We start from the raw sequence: 18,072 nt of genomic DNA on the forward strand, positions 1-18,072 counted from the left end.
TCCAAGTGTGGACTAAGCATAGCACCCATGACTGACAAAAACGGCCACAATACATAGGTCAGTGTATCAAGCACACTAGGATAACGAATGGGATTTTTACTTGCAGTCTTCTAAAGCTAAAGAAACAAAACTAGAATTATGCAGCTGAACCATAAACTGGTGTACCTTTGGCTGGTGGAGGTTCTTCCACTTTTTTAGGCACTGGGACAACTACTTTCTCTTCTGGCACAGGTTTCTTTGGTACCTCAGGCACTTAAAAGATATTGTTGTTTAAGAATTTCATTTTTGAACCATAAGGTAAAGAACAATGATATGAATCAATAAAGTGGAATGAGAAAGAATTTCCAAGAACTCCCTTCACTACATTACATTAAAGAGGAAAGGTGAACAAAGACCAAACTTTAGTTTTTGTTGGTTTTTTTTTTGCATTCAGTTAAGAGCTGATGTACCTTTGGCTGGTGGAACTTCCTTCTTTTTTGGTACAGGAACAGGAACCTTTTCTTCAGGCACATGTTTCTTCGGCACTTCTGGAACTTAAGATATTGTAAATTGAGCTTGACATATGAATCTAAAAAATGTACATTAAACAACTGAACACAAAAAGCCACAATTCTTAGGAGTAACAACCCTTTTACTATCCTAGTTTTAAAAAGAGAAATGACGTCTAGAAGACCTTTGTGATCAAATCTAATTACAAGTTCATATACCTTTAACTGGTGGAGCTTCCTTCTTTGGCACTTGGACTTTCTTTTCAGGTACAGGTTTCTTTGGCACCTCAGGCACTTAAAAAACATTATTTTGGTTACAAACAACCCACAAGATATTCAAAACAGAAATTAAACAAAAACAGCAACACAAACATTCCATATGAAGAGCCCCCTCCAAAAAGAACAGAAAAAAGTAACCATGATGTGAGACATTAGAAAAATACTGTGAATTACATATTCAGAGGATGTCCACTAGCATAAAGAGATAAGATATACCTTTTGCTGGAGGAGCTTCTTTTTTCTTCAGAATTGGTATTTTTTCCTCTGGAACAGGCTTTTTGGGAGCCTCAGGCACTTGAAAGATAGCATTAATGTTTTAGGTATTTACTTCTAACACAACATAAAATGCAAGCAAGAATCAAAATACATATGCAAAACACACAGCTATGTTTTCACATGGTGTGATCATTAAGACAAAATAAAATAGCGAACAGATTATATTAACTGCTATTATGTCCATTCTCCCTACTTAGCTATTGAGGCTATCAATAAAAATACTTTTAACTTCAGGGGCTTATTTCCTGATCAAAGACTGAGGTTAAGACAGCATTTGATTATTTAGAACCAATAATTAAAGAAGTGCTAAGGTAAGGAAAGTGGGGAAATTCTGTTTTTTCCTCTAATTTTTGGACGTTTATTACAAATTTTGTAATACAACGCTGACAGAGAAGCAGTATTAAACACCAGCCAAGCAAGCTGGCAGCAAAGTCTTGTGACTTCTTTTTTTGCTTTTGTTTTTAAATAGGTTGGAATCAGCAGTGCTGAGCTACCGATAAGATGACTTCTATTCTTATCTCTGCCATCTGTGTGATTCCAAAGAAGGTTTATTAATATGGTGATAGATGCTTTACATTTATTTATAGCTATATTTATTTATATTTATTTTATATATTATAAAATATTTTGGTATAAAATTACAAACATTGTAATAAACAACTTTTTAATTGTTATATTAGATATTTAGTGGGTTTACTACTCCTTATTTTCCTTTGGAGCTATGATCCTTACAATTCTCAGACATGTATTAGATTGCATCTGGTGATGTTGAATAAACCAATTTTGTATATGTATTGAATACATATTCCTGTTAACATTTTCTTCCTCAGAAATTTCCAAGTGCTTTCTACATGGAAAAAGCAAGCACAGTAGGTTTATCAACTGATCTACTTCAAACACAAAACTATGGACACATTATAAGTAACCTGCAGGTAATAACACAATTTATTGGGTAATGGCAGTATTTACGAGTAGTTTACTTCAATGAAAAAAAAATTAATCCTTACTCTGATGAAATCAACAGATTTTCCCTTTAACTGCAGAGAGACAAAGCTTTGAACTAAAATGTATCTTAACATTTCTGGAGCTTGAAGTTCTACGATGACAGGAGAGTAATCCCACTGTCTCTGAGTTTACTGAATAAAGTTTGGTGTGCATATGAATTAAACTAAAATAGTGTTATAGAGTCAAAGGAAATTTTAGCTAACCCTAATCTTCCTGTTCCAGGCTTAACCTGGGTTTTGCAGTGTAAAATCTGGACTTTACTAGGAAAATGTGCTAATGAATCTTTTAAGTTCTAGAGCAAACAATGTCAAATAAACTTTTGGTATTCACTGATTAGTCAAAAGAAATTCTGAATTTCTTTTTAGGGAACAGAAACTCTGGAAAGATTTTAATTAGGACTGGAAAATACACATTTTTAAATACTCTTAGATGATAATGTAATTCTGGAAAATCAGATGTAGTTAGTCTATATATTTATATTATGTTTTAGGAATACTTTATTACCAAGATCTCAGTTTGACCTATTCTCCTTTCTAAGTAGAGAATGGTATGTTCACCCTGTACTAACATTGTTGAAAATTTCCACCAGTACCATCAAAATTATTCCTAAGTAAAAAAACAAACTAAGAGTATTGAAATATTAAATATGTCAATAGAACCTTTACATCTGTAAAAATATATTATTCCCTTTCAGAAATAAACAAACAACTGTAGAGTTTTCAAAGATTTCTGAAAGCAAGTCAATGTGGCTTGTGTTCTGAAATCACCTATTTTCAAGTATCCTACCCGTTTTCGAGATAAACATTTTTTTTGTCTGTGGTTATAGAATTCTCACAAACATTTCTAAGTATTTCAAGCACAGACAGATTCCAGATGAGGTCAGTTAAATGTTCTTAATGAGCTATGCAGACTTCATATGAAAGAACATTTATGACATGGAGAATTTGAATTTATAAAGGTAAAAGCAAACTGTAGGCCTATAGCCATTGCACATTTTCTACACTGTATACAAATTATTAAAGATCTTGAAAATACGCACACTGTAAAGCACATAGGAACATATTAAAACAAGACTTTGGTACATTAACAGAATGTAAATGTACTACTTCTCACACAAATCTGAAAATTGCAGTATACCTCTAACTACTGGGGGAGCTTCCTCTTCATACTGGGCAACTTCTGTCTCTTCCTCCTCATATTCAGGAATTTCCTCTTCATAATAAGCAGCTTCTTCTTCATAATGAGTGACTTCCTCCTCTTCATATTGAGGAACTTCTTCATACTGAGTAACTTCCTCCTCATAGTGACTAACTTCTTCATAATGTTGGACTTCTTCCTTGTAATGGATTACTTCCTTCTCATATCTGGTGGTTTCTTCCTCTTCATATTTGGGAATCTCTTCTTCCTCTTCATACTGAGGAACTTCGACATATGTTTTTTCTTTTCGGACAACTGTCTTGCGTACTTCAGGCACTTAAAAAGATACCAATTAAAAAGAATCTTAAAATTTAGCACATAGGTCTTACTAATAATAAGGATCACAAGGCATTGTCAAATAAGAATTAAACCAAAGGAAGAACATTCCATAGAAAACAAATTGGCATTCACTGTACATGGAACACACAAGACACAACAAACATTTATACCATATTTCAATACTCTATCTAGTATACCTTTGGCTGGTGGTCTTGCCATTTTTTTAGGAGGATAAATTGGTACTCTTTCTTCAATGATAGCCCTCTCTGGTACCTCAGGCACTTAAAAGATACAGTAAGTACATTTACATTTAAGAATTTTTAAGAGTGTTGTTTAAAAGCATAAATATTCTTGGCAAGAAACACACAAAAAAATCTTACACATACAAGGCTGATGTGTAAAAGACACATTGTGCTTATTGATACTGGACATGTAATTATGGAAGCCATTGGAATGCAATTCAATTACGTTACAAAAGACATTTCAAGGTCCCAGTATAAGCAGTTGATATGATTCCTGCTTCATCCATTGCTGCCAGAGCTCAAAATCAAAATTCAAACAACTACAAAATCACTAAATCCCACTGTCCTCTGGCAGCCCCTGTCCACAGAAGTGATACTTTGTACTACCTCAGTAATATATGAATAGTCTTCAGTCACAGGTAACAAAAGATTTGCATAGAAAAAACTAGATGAAGATGAAGGACCACATAGAGAAAACATTTACGAGTGACGGACAATGGATAAGAGTTGTGGTCTCATTAAAGACAAAAGAATTGATTATTCGTTGAAGAAGGTATTTTTCCTTTTCTGTTGATTGCTTTACAAAATGTCTGTTCAGAAAATGGCAAGAAGCCATTCCCTATAAGAGCAGGAAAATTTCCAGAAAAATTAAGATTTTTTTTCATTAAAGAATGCATGTTATGTTTAAGTGGCATTTTCTCTTTTTCAGAACAGAAGTGCAGAGGTCTTGTCTTCTGAGGCAGGTGTCTTGGGAAATTATTGACCAATATAACTGGAAACTGCACAGAAAATGACCTTTTTTAACATCTGGGAGACTACTAGAATTGGCAAGTCAGAGAATAGCTTGCATTTTTTGATCTTCTTAAGAGATGGAATCCATTCTGTCAGTGACTGATTTGAGAGTTTCTACATGCTTTCTTCATGGTAAGCCACAGTTAGCATAGACGAGTGGCTGCCATGAGTGTTGATGCTTGCTGAGTGGGTGGTATTTTTGGACCAATGTGAAGAATTATTAGTTCTTTAAATATTTTCTGGCAGAGCCCTGCTTGATATTTAATTGTAAGTGCCAGGTACACCTGCATTTGAAATTATAAACTGAAGCTGATCAGAACTTAAAACTTTGGCTCATTTCATAATATAAACTGCATTGAGCACGAGTGCCCTTGCTACACCACTTCTTTTTGATATTCCATGGGAGAACTGTTGCATTTAATATCCTTCTGCTTTGATTTTTTTTTTACAGACCATCTGACATATTGCCCTTGCCTTAGAGAAAGCCAGTCAGAAATCTTCTTCCATCCTACTTTCAGTACTTATGATCTGCCTGTCCCACCATCATTCTCCAGTAAAGAGACTGAATAGATTATTCAACTTCACACTGATGACTGTATTAATCTTTCAGGATATGAATGTGATAAGGCTGTTTATCAACAGCAGCAGATCTGAACATAATAGCTATGAAGCATCTTGTGGCCCATTTTTCTCAAATCAATAGATTACCACCAAAAGGGGTAGAACAATGAACTTTCTTTAAGAGCTGTTGACCTTTTTCAAAGCCCTTGAGCTGGCAGGTCCAATACATGGGATTGTGGTAAGTGTCTCAGCCAGGCAGGCAACAGCAGAGTTAGAAGGATTTTTTCTTTGACCTTATGATTTAGGTAAGCAATTAAGGTCACAAAACAGGAAAGGATAGTCTTTCTTTTGAGATGTTAATATAAATGAAGGAAAACACTGCTCTGTTTCCCCTCAAAGGGCAGAGGTGGCAAGATTTGCAAAGGAGGACCTACTGAAATAGTTTGGCTTCCATTCTGACACCATCATTATGCCAGGAGGAAAGATTTAAGCCTTTTGTGAAAAAGAAATACTGTCCTGGCGTATTCTACAATCTTCGCATTCAGGATTGAATTGATAATCTGCACAAGACATGAATTTGTGCATTATTGTTTGGTGTTTGGTTTGGCTTTGTTTGTTTGTGGTTTTTTTAAGTAGATGACAGGATATAAATTTGAACATAGAATCTTTTCAGTCTGTTCATACCTGTGTATGAAATCTCCTTTTCTGTGTGAAGAGAAATGGATACTTCCTCTGACATAGCCCAGTGTTCTTCTGTTGGTACTTCAAAGACAGAGTCTAATGTTAATATTTTTCTTTGGTACAATACCACGTACAATAATATTCCATTTGGTGTTTCTTAGAAAACTAACTTTTTCCTGACAACTCCCACATCCAGAGTAATTGCAAAAAATATGTCTCTAGTGTTTCTCAAAACTCTGTTAAGGTTCTCTTACAGTGGAACATAGTTGTTGACATGGTAATCTTAGGTTAACTGTTGGACTTAATGATCATAAGGGTCTTTTTTCAATTTAAATGAGTCTATGATTCTAGTATTAGAACTTCAAAAACAGGTGGCAGACCAGCAGGCTTGAAGCTCTGGTTGCACTGAATGAGGGCAGTCTGTTCATAGATTAGTCCATGGGCAGGAGTACCTTCTGGTGGTGGAGACACTTTTCTTTTTGGAACAGCTATGGAAACTCTTTCTTCTCTGGTAGTTTCCTTTGTTGCTTCTGGCACTTTAAAGATAGCAGTTGTAAGAATAGTAAATTCTATAAGAAATCACACGCTTTCTGAAGTCCATGCAAAAGAGTTATGGATGAACAATTATGGGGAAATAGTACACATTTACATAGCAAAGATACTTATAATAAACACAACAATCACACGAGACATACAAACTTAAAAACATTTAAACCAACAGAAAAAATGACTACCTGAAGCTTAAATGCATAGTAGTTAGATATGTATTAAGTATTTTGAAGACTACTAGTTTTGAAGATTCCAGGAATAAATTCCCCAAATACAACAGACATTTTCAAAAACGGTGTGATTTTAGTAACAGCAGAAACACTAAAATAATGTATATGATATTAGAATAACATACAGTCCAAAACACACCAAGAAGCAAAGAACATATTCACACCATGAAGATGGAATGATTGTAGCAAAGTGTAAATAATAAGCTGATCAGAAATTTAATTAGACAACAGAAAACCACATATACACAATACATAACAAAATCACTTGTCAAACACAAGAAAATAACAGAAACAGAAGACATATCTGTAAATTTCAAATCCTTCAGTGAATATTGACAATGTTCATATTTAACTTTACTCATCTTTCCAAAGCTCTTAAGCAGCCAATGTGATCAATGAAATTAAATAGTGGCTAAAAAATGCAAGTACATGACTATTATCTGTCATCTACTGCGTTCTTTTGCAGGGGAGAAGACAAAGATATTTTTCATTTATATTCAAGTCAGGAGAGACTGGGATTTGACTAATCAAGCAGATGGTATGATGCACACAGACTTAGAAGCCTTCTGTACTTTTAAAGAACTTGTATACCTTTAGTTGGTGGAGCTGCCACTTTCCGAGAAATTGGAGCAGGTACTTTCTCTTCTGCCACAGGCTTCTTGGGCACTGCTGGCAGTTTTAATAAATAAAGAAATATGTAAATATATGAAATTATTTAAAGAGATTTTTTATTAATCACATTTATGAACAAAATCAAATGACAAAACACAAATGCAGAGACGACACTTTTTCAAGTCAAAAAAGACAACAAACACTGAACATTACAGCTTGTGTTAGACAATTAGACATCATAAATCAGTACGCTGAAGCAAGACTTCTCCTGTGTAGCTCTCAAAAATGGTATACCTCTTTTTGGTGGAGGCTCCTCTTTCTTAGCAACCGCAACTTTTTCTTCTGTGATAATTTTCCTGTGCACTTCAGTCACTTAAAAATGATAATTGTAAGAATATTTAATTATAATATTTGAAATGCAGTAATATATGTTTTTTTCTACTTAATCTGATTTTTTTAAAAAAGGAAAATTCTAAGTAAACTTCAACAGCAACAAAAATGAGACACTGCAAAAGAGCGTACTTCACAGCTACAATAAAAATGTGTGAATAGTCAAAAGAAAGGGGAGATCCAGACAAAGGTTACATATATTAACAAATCAAAATTAAAGTGCTTAAAGACAAACACTAAAAGGCCAAACAAGAAAAACTCCATGATAGTAATGTTTTCAGTTTGTTACCTTTAGTTGATGGAGGTTCTTCCACTTCTATCTCAAAAGTGGGCACCCGTTCTGCAGGTTCTTAAAAAAGATTGCGCAACTTTAGAAAATTTGATTGATTCCAACAACAGACATAAGATATAAGATGAAATAACACATAAATCTCATAAAAACAACACAGGCCATAGGCCACGTTGTAGACAAATGGACACAAGTACATGTAAAATGTTGAAGAAATATGATATAGGAGATTTACTTTTGTTTTTTTAATCAACATGCATATATTTTAAGGATGGAATGCAGCAAATCCAGCAATTTTTGCAACAGGAAGAAACCACTGATATACCTCTTGTTGGTGGAGCCTCCATTTTTTTAGGCACAGGTACAGGTACTTTCTCTTTAGGAACGGCTTTCTTATGAACTTCAGGAACTTCAGAAAAATTAATAAGATAAGAAGGAAGATGAGAAAGAATATTAAAGTGTAATATTTGTAATTGTCTACTACATAACAATGTGTTTTACTGAGTTAAGACAATCGATACTTTACATAGTACAAGTCGGAATATGAGACAAACATTGATCATTGGAAACAGACAATAACCCTGTCAACACAGACAAGACAGTAAGACAAACATTGAAGATACATCACCCAGACGAGGAACTGTATTATACCTTTAACTCCTGGAGGTGCCTTAGGGGCAGCTGGAACTTTTGGTTCAGGGACAACTCGCCTATGCTTCTCAGGCACTTTAAAAGATTACAATATGTACTTTTACAAAAAGGAGTAGTAGCACTGTAATATGCACACATTTCCTCAATAGAAAAAACGACAAATGGAGATAAACATACAGTGACAACATAATACTTATAGTGATGAGAAAACAATATTTTGGAATGAAAAGAACATGTACCTTTAGTGGGTGGGGCTTCCTCTCTTTTAGGAACAGTTACCCTCTCCTCTATGTAGTAAGACTCTTCTTCAGTCACTTAAAAAGAGTAAAATAAAATAAAGAACCAACCAACCAGACTAGATTTTAAGTATTTACAATCTATTAACAACTTCATGGCCATGGTAAGAAACAAAATATTTGTAAGACAAGAATAAGCAGTGTGCTTAACTAACAGACACCACTATCCTACTTCCTCTGAAGCCAACAGAAAAACTCCAGGCTACTTAGATGTAATTGATCCTGAGCTCTCATTTGTATTTCTGTGGAATTTCAAAATGCTCAACATTTGAGGTGCTAGGTCAGCACTTTCCATTCCTCTGTCCACTAGTTCACCAATGTCAGAATTTGTTCACTTTGAGAAAGCCTCTCTCACAAATACTGAGAGAATTCCTTGAAAATGCTCTCTAGGTGTCGCTTATAAAAGTCAATCAGTGTATGCTACAGTCCTTCATGGCATTATGTTACCACCAATAAACTTACAGGTGGAAACAATTTATTCATTTTAGGATAAAATGGTCTGAAAAACTAGAGAGCACCATGATATTCTGAAGGACCTTTATCCAGAAAATCTGATAGAAGTAGAACTTCCAACAGAGAAAAAAAAAAAAAGGGGGGGGGGCTGATACTTCTCAACATCCAAGATATAGTATATTATTTTCACTGGATCAAAACAGGACTAACTACTGCACTTTTCAAAACCAAGTCACAAAAGTTGTAGATACTCTTAGCATTAAAGTTTATAAGATATGAAACATATATTATATAGTAGTAATTTCATAAAGAATAGATATGTATACACCCTAATTTTGGTACAAAATGACAATTACTTTTTGCTTTTGCCTACTATTTCTGAATTGTGATTGTACCTTCAGAAATCTCTTCTCTGTGAATGGAAGTAAATACTTCCTCTGTTTCTTCTTCAGCCCACTCTTCAACTGTTGGTTCTTTAAAGAAAATTACTAGGTTTAGTACATTTGGAGGAGGGAGGGGGGAAAAGATGAAGACCATTTCTTACAGATTGTATATGACAATGACATTTTTATACAATACAGAAAGTACTACACACACACACACACACACACATATATATGTATGATTTACTCTAAATGATGCGTCATGTCCATGCCCCATGTTCCCTATTGTGTATCTCTCAACTACCCTTCACTGGTCAACTGTTAGTCCGTCAGAATGCCTTAGATCTCCAAACCTTCCCATTACAACAGCTGAGGGGAGTGAGGGAAACAACAGTCAGAGTTAGAGGCCATTCCTTGATCCAGCTATATGAAAGTAAGAAGGACAGAAACAAGATGAGAAGGGTAGTTCAAGAATTGAGAAGAAAGTCTGGCATGTGCACATCTAGAGATGTGACTGAATTAGAGAAAGCATGAATTTGTTCTGGGGTAAAAGCTCAATTTGCAGTAGACAAACAGAAATTAACACTGCATGTATCCATATGAACATATATTTGCATGTTAATATTTTTTATAATTTCCGTATTTGTTTTTAAAAACTCATTTATGTTCTTTAGCAAAATCTGTGGACTGTCTTGACTAGTTATTCAAGACTGGATATAAAAAGAGTAAAAAATGTTTATTTCAGCTGTCCTGAAGAAAATATTTTGTGGAGTAATACTAACAATTGATCCCAACCTTCCCTGACTAGAAGAATGTGAAGTGAAAGCTGATGAGAAGCGAACACTGCAGAGAAATAGTACTGTCATCTGCAAGGCTACAGAGCTTTGCAGGTACTATCACATAGTCTCTAATTAGAATAATCTCATCTCAATACTGTGTACCCCTACTTCTTACTATGATTTCATGAGAACCTAATTCAAAGATCATTCTATTCCGTGGCAGTTTCCATTCGTGTCAATGGGGAGGGATCCTGGCACTCAAGACTGAAATGGTAAATGGCACTCAGAAGGCTCTTAACTTGCCTGCAAGCATGTAAAATATTCAACACAAAACTCATACAAGACAAGTAAGACAATTTTTTGTGTAATTTGATCTTGGTCTTAGGACAACAGACTTGCAGATAAGTTTCTCACTATTGTCTGCTTATAGTGTACCTTCAGGTGGTGGGATTTCCTCTGGAATGGCAACAGATACTCTTTCTTCTGTAATGAGTACTCTTTCTTCAAAAGTGGCTTTCTTCTGCACTTCAGGCACTTTGAAAGATAATAATATTAAATATATGCTTTTCTAATTCTATTGTGACAACATTGTTGCAAAATGCTAAATATAAGTTTCCAAAGAATTGCTTTTGGGTACTGGGCATATAACACATAACAGAGATGCAATATCTAGAAATAATGTTTCTTATAAGTATTGCACAACACATACAACATACAGTAATGATTCATTGCCACTAAATCAGAACAGCAGAATTCACAGGGGAAGCACAAATCCATGGTTGATAACAATACCGAACATACAAACAGAAGTTGAAAACCAGCATATTCTTTCATTATACTGCAAAGCATACCTTTAGATGGAGGAGCCTCAACTTTTTTAGGAACAGCAGGAGATACTTTCTCTTTAGGAATAGGTTTCTTAGGAACTGCAGGCACTTAAAACAAAGTATTTAATTTTAGGATCTATAAAGTGCAAAACTGGCTAAAGCATAACACAACAGAAATGTATAATTTAAAAAGATTACACATGGACATATTTTCGTACAAAACACAGGACCTGGGCAAGCTGAGACAAATGGAATCTTCTAAAGACTACAACAAATGATATTTCAGTGAACAACTTTGTACCTTTTGCAGGTGGAGCTTCTTCTACTTTGGGAACATGTGGTATTTTTTCTTCTGTAACTGGTTTCTTACGTACTTCTGGCACTTCAGAGATATGAATTATAATAATATTAAGTAACTAAAATTACAGGTGCTTTAAGACTGCATACATAGCACAGTTATCCACAAAACTGACATAAAAGATACATAGCTAACGTAACTGAAGTACAACTAAAACCAGACTCATTTAACATTCAAAACCAAAACTGAACATAAACAAGATGCTTAAGATAACAAGAAAAGAATGTTATTTATTTAAGTGTACCTTCAGGTGGTGGAGCTTCCTCTCTTTTTGGAACAGCAATTTTTTTCTCTGGGGGAGCTCTCTTGGGCACCTCTGGCACTTAAAAAAGGTAAAATGTATGACAACTGAATTCTATATTTCAAAGATTTACTGGACTAATATATAATTTCATTAATCCATTTATAAGAATATCAAGACACACCACATGACACTTTAATACACATAACACAGAAAGGTAAGAGACAAGAGCAACATATATTTGGAGAAAAAAAAATCAAACCAGTCTCTGGAAGCCTACTAAGTGCTTTAAGACCAGTTTGTTAACTGAAGAAAGAGCTTTAAAAACTGTTATATATGCACAGAGAATTATGCATTAAAAATAATTTATAAGACAAACATGTTTATGTACAGGCTAACCAAAAAAACCCCAAACCAACAACAAAACAAAACCCAACATGTTCAACAGGTACGTGTACACTCCATCACTAAGTATACCTTTGGCATGTGGAGGTTGTTCTTTAGGAACAGGAACATGGACTTTTTCTTCAGGCACAGGTTTTTTAGGCACTTCAGGAACTTTAAAAAGTATTAAAATTCATTTAAGTAATATTTCTAAGGGTTTTATCTTTGTCTTAGATGAGAACAGACATACTACATAACATACAGACTGTTTCATATACTTATATTGAGAAGTCGACAGTAAGAAAAAACAGTACAATAGTATAGAACTAGTTAAAAGCCCACATTCAAAAGTTGTTGTACCTTTTGCTGGGGCAGGTGCTTCTTTTTTAGCAACAGCAACTTTCTTTTCTGGAACAGGTTTCTTAGGGACTTCAGGCACTTTGAAAAACATTACCAAAGTGAGAGAGAGCTTTAGTTTTTGGATCATTTACCCAGATTTCAGTAATCCAAGACTGTTTCATAGAACATAGTGTCTGGACAAGAAGCTAAGCACTGCACCACAGTACAATCTACAACCTTTTGGACATATAGTAGACTATATGGGAAAGAGGTTATTATAGAGCTTCCAATGTTAGCCTTTCTGTACTATCACCTTCCACAGCACTCTATCAAAGTAGAAACACACTACCCTTGCCTGCAAAAGCCACAAAATGTAAATACAAACAAGGAGAAGATTTTTAGGAAAGAGAGAGGCCAAAACTGAGACAAATGCAAGCTGTAAGCTAAGTTATAGCATGAATGAAAAAGTGAAAGTATGAAGATAATGCAAAATGAAATAATGCATATAGAGATAATGCAAAATCAAAGCTTTATAGAGAGCAAATCCATAGCTATATTAAGAAAATGTGAAAAATAAACAAAGATTTGTTTTTTTTTTTTAAATTAGGGCAGTAGAAATACCTTTAGCTGGTGGAGCTTCTTTTTTAGGGACAGGAATGGGCTTTCTTTCTTCCGGAACATGCCTTTTTGGTATCTCAGGAACTTTAAAGAAAAAATATTTCATAAATCACAAGAGGCTACTTTCAACATTCTAGATAAGTAAACACTCCATGTAAAAAAAAAAAAAAGCTGTTTTATCAAACAGATACAATATTGACATCTCAAAAAAAGCAGTTGAAAGAATTATTTAAAGAATAATTAGATGTAGAAATGCATCAGGGCTTGAACATTTTACAGGAGAGCCATATAGAGATGAAAAGATCTCAGTTCTGCTATGCTATCCTTGGTAAAGAGTGGTCCAGGAAGATAATGTGAATGTTAAGAAAAATGGAGCACATGATTTTATTCACCTTCAACATGAGGGATCTCCAGTTCTGTAGAAATGACTTCTTCTTCCTCCTCCTCTTTGACTTCCTCATATGCTACAACAGGAATTTTAAAGATACTGAATTTGGAGATAAGAAATATCAATGTCTATAGTAAATCTGAAAAGCTTTTAAGAAGATACTATATGTGTCCAGTACAGAAAGGTCACTGAAACACATATGCTAGTCTGTAAAAAAATTCATCCAGAAACCCAATAGCATGTGCACATCTCAGAATAAGTTTTCATTAACTACAGATTTAAATTGTTTAACAAATCTTAAATATAGCCTCTCATTCTAATCAATCTACCTTCAATTGGGTAAACAGCTTCAAAGAATCTTTCTTCAACTGTTTTCTCATGCTCTGTTGGCTCTTCAAAGAAAAGCATTTAAACAGTGTTAAGATAAAATAGTTGCAATGTTGACAGCTTTAATCTAAAGAAAACTGAGGTTGCGTAACACAATGAACAAAAAGAAGCAATGCATATTGAAAGACAAATGTACGATGTGTCTAAATATGTAGTTTGCCATACACAAAAATACATTAAAAGAAATCTAGCAGTGTTTATAGATATCAGTAGGATTTAAAGATTGTTTTGATTTGGGTGCACAGATTTTTGGGTTTGTACATACCTGTGACATATGAATACTCTTCTTCTCTGTGGACAGAAACCGACATCTTTTCTTCTGAAACAGTCCATGTTTCTACTGTCGGTACTTTAAAGATAGGATTTTGCTTTAGTATTTTATATTCTAGATCCACATTAGTGGTAGTCAGAATGTGAATTTTTATCAAATCTGTGTCTATATTGCACATTTAAGTCAGACATATTTAGACAGAATTCACATTCTAAAACAGAACACAAAACAAGCACACGTATAATATTTCATACCTGATAAAGACTAAAGACACAGACATCTTTAACTTGAAAATGCAAAATAAATGCATGCATGGGTTTTTGGAAATAGTATATCAAAAGAATTCTAAAGGTGGCTCTTCATAAAAAATTTGGGGCAGTGAGCTATCGTTATGTATGCCAGGCCAGCAGGCATAATAGATGAAGAAAAAGCTAACTCACACTACAATACCCTGTTGACTCTTTAAACAAGAATGAAAGGCTAGCCACAAACATGTTAAGAACAGAATTTATGAAAGATAAAAGCATGAGATTAGTCATGGCATGACTAGCAGAACAGATCCAGGTACATACACACAGGCCCACATATTTACAAGAAGCACAGGAACACACAGGGTGCTGGAAAAATGTAAAAGGCAATTGAAAGATGCTTATCTGTACCTTCCTTTTTCATAACTTTTTCCTCAACGATCATTGGTGTAGGTTTTGGTGGTAGAACTTTCTTGGTAACTGTTGGCATTAAAATTTTTAGATCAGAATAAGTCTACACCTATCTAGGAATGATGTTGAAAAAACAACAAAGAAACATAATCTAACTTAGTGTCCTGTGAAACATGCAAAGCAACAGAAGGAATGCATTTGCTTCTTTTTATTGCTACCATTTATAGGGCCTGGGTAACTTGAGGCATTTAGTACACAGGTCATATCCTGATAGGTACTGAATTGTAGTCAACAGACTACTGCTGCAGAATGGTTAATGCTATATAAGAGAAGGTGGTTACCAAGAGAATAATGATGCATCTTTATTTCATAACTGAACAACTAACCAAAACATACTAGTAGACAGGTCAAGATGGAACTCTGAGGAAGATGAGGATTTCACATCTTCAACTTAGAGTGAAGTTTATCGCTTCACCCAGTGCAATTTTACACTCATTTCCTTTCTTAAAGCAATGGTAGTTAGCATCTGCATTTAGTGTTTTCATGTAAAAAGCTTTTCATCCTCCATACCTACAATTCAGCAGAAGCTGAACTGAAAAATTGATCAGGCCCATAATAATGAATACAAAGCATATGGAGATCAGCTAAGTAACCATAGCCACTACTTTCATGTAAAGATGCCATTAAGGTAATTAAACAGTAGTTACCCTCAGCCCGTTTGACTTTTTCTTCTGCAACCCTCTGAGTGGTTATCTCCACTTTTTCATCAACAGGTTTCTTGACAACTGTAAGTGATTCAGATATATGTATTATTTAAATCATCTTGCAAGTTATTTTCCAAACAAAAATCAGGTAGATCTTGGCTATTTTATTGTTTAGGTTGTATAAATCTTTGTGCACCCTGTGTGTTGTTCATTGCATTGTTCATTGATGGTGAATAGTGGTGGTAGAAGCACTTGTGAAACAAGTGATTGGGTCCAGGAGATACATGGTGATCTAAATGGAGCACACTTCTCAGAAGTGCAGTGTTCAGTGGCTCAAAAGCACCACCCATGCCCATGGTTAATATACAATGAGAAGAAAAGATAACTGAAGCAAAGTTTGATTTTGACAGCGATACTTGGTTTGCTTCCACCACTAATGTCACTATTCTCTCTCTGCTTGAAAATATGAGGTGGGAGAAGAAGAAGGGTTGCTATGAGCCTTGCTCATGTCACTGTCCAACATAAAGAGAATTATCTCCTTTTCAAGGAATTGTGAATCACAACTACAGCTCAGCTTGAGGGGGAGACATGACAGATCTTACTCTGTGTGTTCTGTTAGTTTTGCTGGAAAGTCATACCTTTACGAACTGTTACTTCTTTCTTTTCCTTCTTTTCAGCTGTAATTGCTGGTACTTTTCGCTCAGGCACAGGCTTCTTAGGAACTTCAACCACTTCAAAAATAATAACATTGCTTAATGATGAAAACTGCATTGTCTAAATGCTCAATACACACAAAAGTTATTAGTTATACCATTTTAAGTTTGTGAAGTTAAAAAGCAGGCACGGTTTTGGAGATCCAAATGTTGCATTAAAATTTTCTGCTTATTTGCAAGTTTGATGGTTTCCCATCAGAGCCAAATTCTGTTCCTAGATTTATACATGTTACTACTATCAAAGACAGTTAAAGCATGTAAGGAGTTGCAAAATACAGCAATTAATATCAAGCAACTAATGTATGAAATAGTTAACCTAAATCGAGTTTATCTAGAATATATGAAACTGATGGAAGAAATATCCAAAACAACTAAAAATTGCACATATCCTTACAAGATACTAACTTGTATTAGGTTTTAAAGATATCCCAATCTTCTAAATCCATTGGCAACCAAATTATATATTAAGGTTCAAATTATTGTAACAAAAAAATCCCTAACAAAACAACACATGCAAAGAAAAAATAACAATAAAAACCACAAAAATCCCTCAACAATTTTGGGCCTCAATAACAAATATGAGAAAAGAGAAAAATAAAATACCATGGTAATTAAAATACCTTCTTCATGTATGACCCGTTTTTCTTCATAAGTCACTTCTCTTTTCTCGTAAGCTTCTTCCCATTCCTCCTCCCCTTCATCATAACCTTCTTCCTTGACATAATACTCATGGTCTTCTCCATAATCTTCTTCCCATTCTTCATAAATTTCTTTGGGCTTTTCAGGTATTTCCTTCTTTTCTTCATAAATCTCCTCTCTCCTGGCCATGGATGTTATTTTGATCTCTTTGGGCTTTTCTGTAACCACCTCAGGGACTTAAAAATATAAGAGAGATTATTCCCTGAAACTTGCAAGATGTTTTGGATGCTCACAGTTAATGAAATTATTTCATTTTCACAGATGGTTTAAAGAAGGAACTACATTTTTATCAGTCTTAAGCTTGGACTTCAAATATGTAGGTTTTTAATATAAAGACAAAAATCAATCAGATTTGATTGATTCAAGGTAATTCAAAACAAATTCTCTCTGCATTGTGATTTTGCTACTTTTAAAAAGCTTGTTTTGGTTTGGTTTTGTTTTAGAAAGGAAAAAAGTTACCTTTAGGTGGTGGGATTTCTTCAGGACCTTTTTTAACCACCTTTTTGGAGAGTTTCTTTACTGGAACCTTTTTCTCTACTTAAAAACAATATATTATAAAATTTCAATAAATAAACACCAATCATGATGAAACATGCACACTTTCAAATACTTTTAAATATTCTTACCTGGTTTTTTCTCCTCTGGTGGTGGAACAAGAGGCAGAAGAATAGGAATAGAGATAGCTTGTAGGAAAAATAATGTTTAGAATAAAATGTGAGTATTATGTTTTCTTGTAAATGAAGAAAAATCCTAGTGCATTTCAAAGGTAGATGAGACGATTTTATAGCAGCTGCATGATAAAAGCAAACATAGTACTACTTCTGGCAGCTTACTGTAGCTGTAAGAATATATTTTGAGTGGAATCCCCAGCCTACCTTTGTTTGAACCCTGACCCTTTTCAGCTTTATCTTTTTTACTTCTGTCACTCCTATCTTTGCTGATAGAAATTCATCTAAATACAAAATCTTTCCCCACAAGCTGCCACTGCAAGCATTTACCCAGTTTTCCTGAAATGAATCCAAGAAAATTGAATTGATAGGAAAACAAGATGG

General features: G+C 34.4%; 1 protein-coding gene across 1 annotated transcript in view; it reads right to left on the reverse strand.

Annotated features, from left to right (window-relative positions):
- Positions 1-18,072, reverse strand: part of TTN (titin) — a 239,952-nt gene that overhangs the window by 132,593 nt on the left and 89,287 nt on the right. The window contains exons 107-137 of the mRNA XM_084264549.1: positions 17,647-17,703; positions 17,480-17,557; positions 16,942-17,196; positions 16,247-16,339; positions 15,612-15,689; positions 14,905-14,973; positions 14,240-14,323; positions 13,917-13,979; positions 13,592-13,663; positions 13,203-13,283; positions 12,603-12,680; positions 12,336-12,416; positions 11,862-11,939; positions 11,561-11,641; positions 11,284-11,367; positions 10,868-10,966; positions 9,666-9,743; positions 8,761-8,835; positions 8,522-8,596; positions 8,196-8,279; positions 7,871-7,930; positions 7,486-7,563; positions 7,171-7,248; positions 6,253-6,336; positions 5,804-5,881; positions 3,722-3,805; positions 3,186-3,521; positions 984-1,061; positions 708-782; positions 450-533; positions 166-252 (exon numbers count right to left, since the gene is read on the reverse strand). Coding sequence (XP_084120675.1) covers positions 166-252; positions 450-533; positions 708-782; positions 984-1,061; positions 3,186-3,521; positions 3,722-3,805; positions 5,804-5,881; positions 6,253-6,336; positions 7,171-7,248; positions 7,486-7,563; positions 7,871-7,930; positions 8,196-8,279; positions 8,522-8,596; positions 8,761-8,835; positions 9,666-9,743; positions 10,868-10,966; positions 11,284-11,367; positions 11,561-11,641; positions 11,862-11,939; positions 12,336-12,416; positions 12,603-12,680; positions 13,203-13,283; positions 13,592-13,663; positions 13,917-13,979; positions 14,240-14,323; positions 14,905-14,973; positions 15,612-15,689; positions 16,247-16,339; positions 16,942-17,196; positions 17,480-17,557; positions 17,647-17,703 — 2,865 coding nt within the window. The remainder of the gene's footprint in view (positions 1-165; positions 253-449; positions 534-707; positions 783-983; positions 1,062-3,185; positions 3,522-3,721; positions 3,806-5,803; positions 5,882-6,252; positions 6,337-7,170; positions 7,249-7,485; positions 7,564-7,870; positions 7,931-8,195; positions 8,280-8,521; positions 8,597-8,760; positions 8,836-9,665; positions 9,744-10,867; positions 10,967-11,283; positions 11,368-11,560; positions 11,642-11,861; positions 11,940-12,335; positions 12,417-12,602; positions 12,681-13,202; positions 13,284-13,591; positions 13,664-13,916; positions 13,980-14,239; positions 14,324-14,904; positions 14,974-15,611; positions 15,690-16,246; positions 16,340-16,941; positions 17,197-17,479; positions 17,558-17,646; positions 17,704-18,072) is intronic.

The sequence above is a fragment of the Gallinula chloropus genome (assembly GCF_964237585.1).
Source record: "Gallinula chloropus genome assembly, chromosome: 5".
NCBI classification, from domain to species: Eukaryota; Metazoa; Chordata; class Aves; order Gruiformes; family Rallidae; genus Gallinula; species Gallinula chloropus.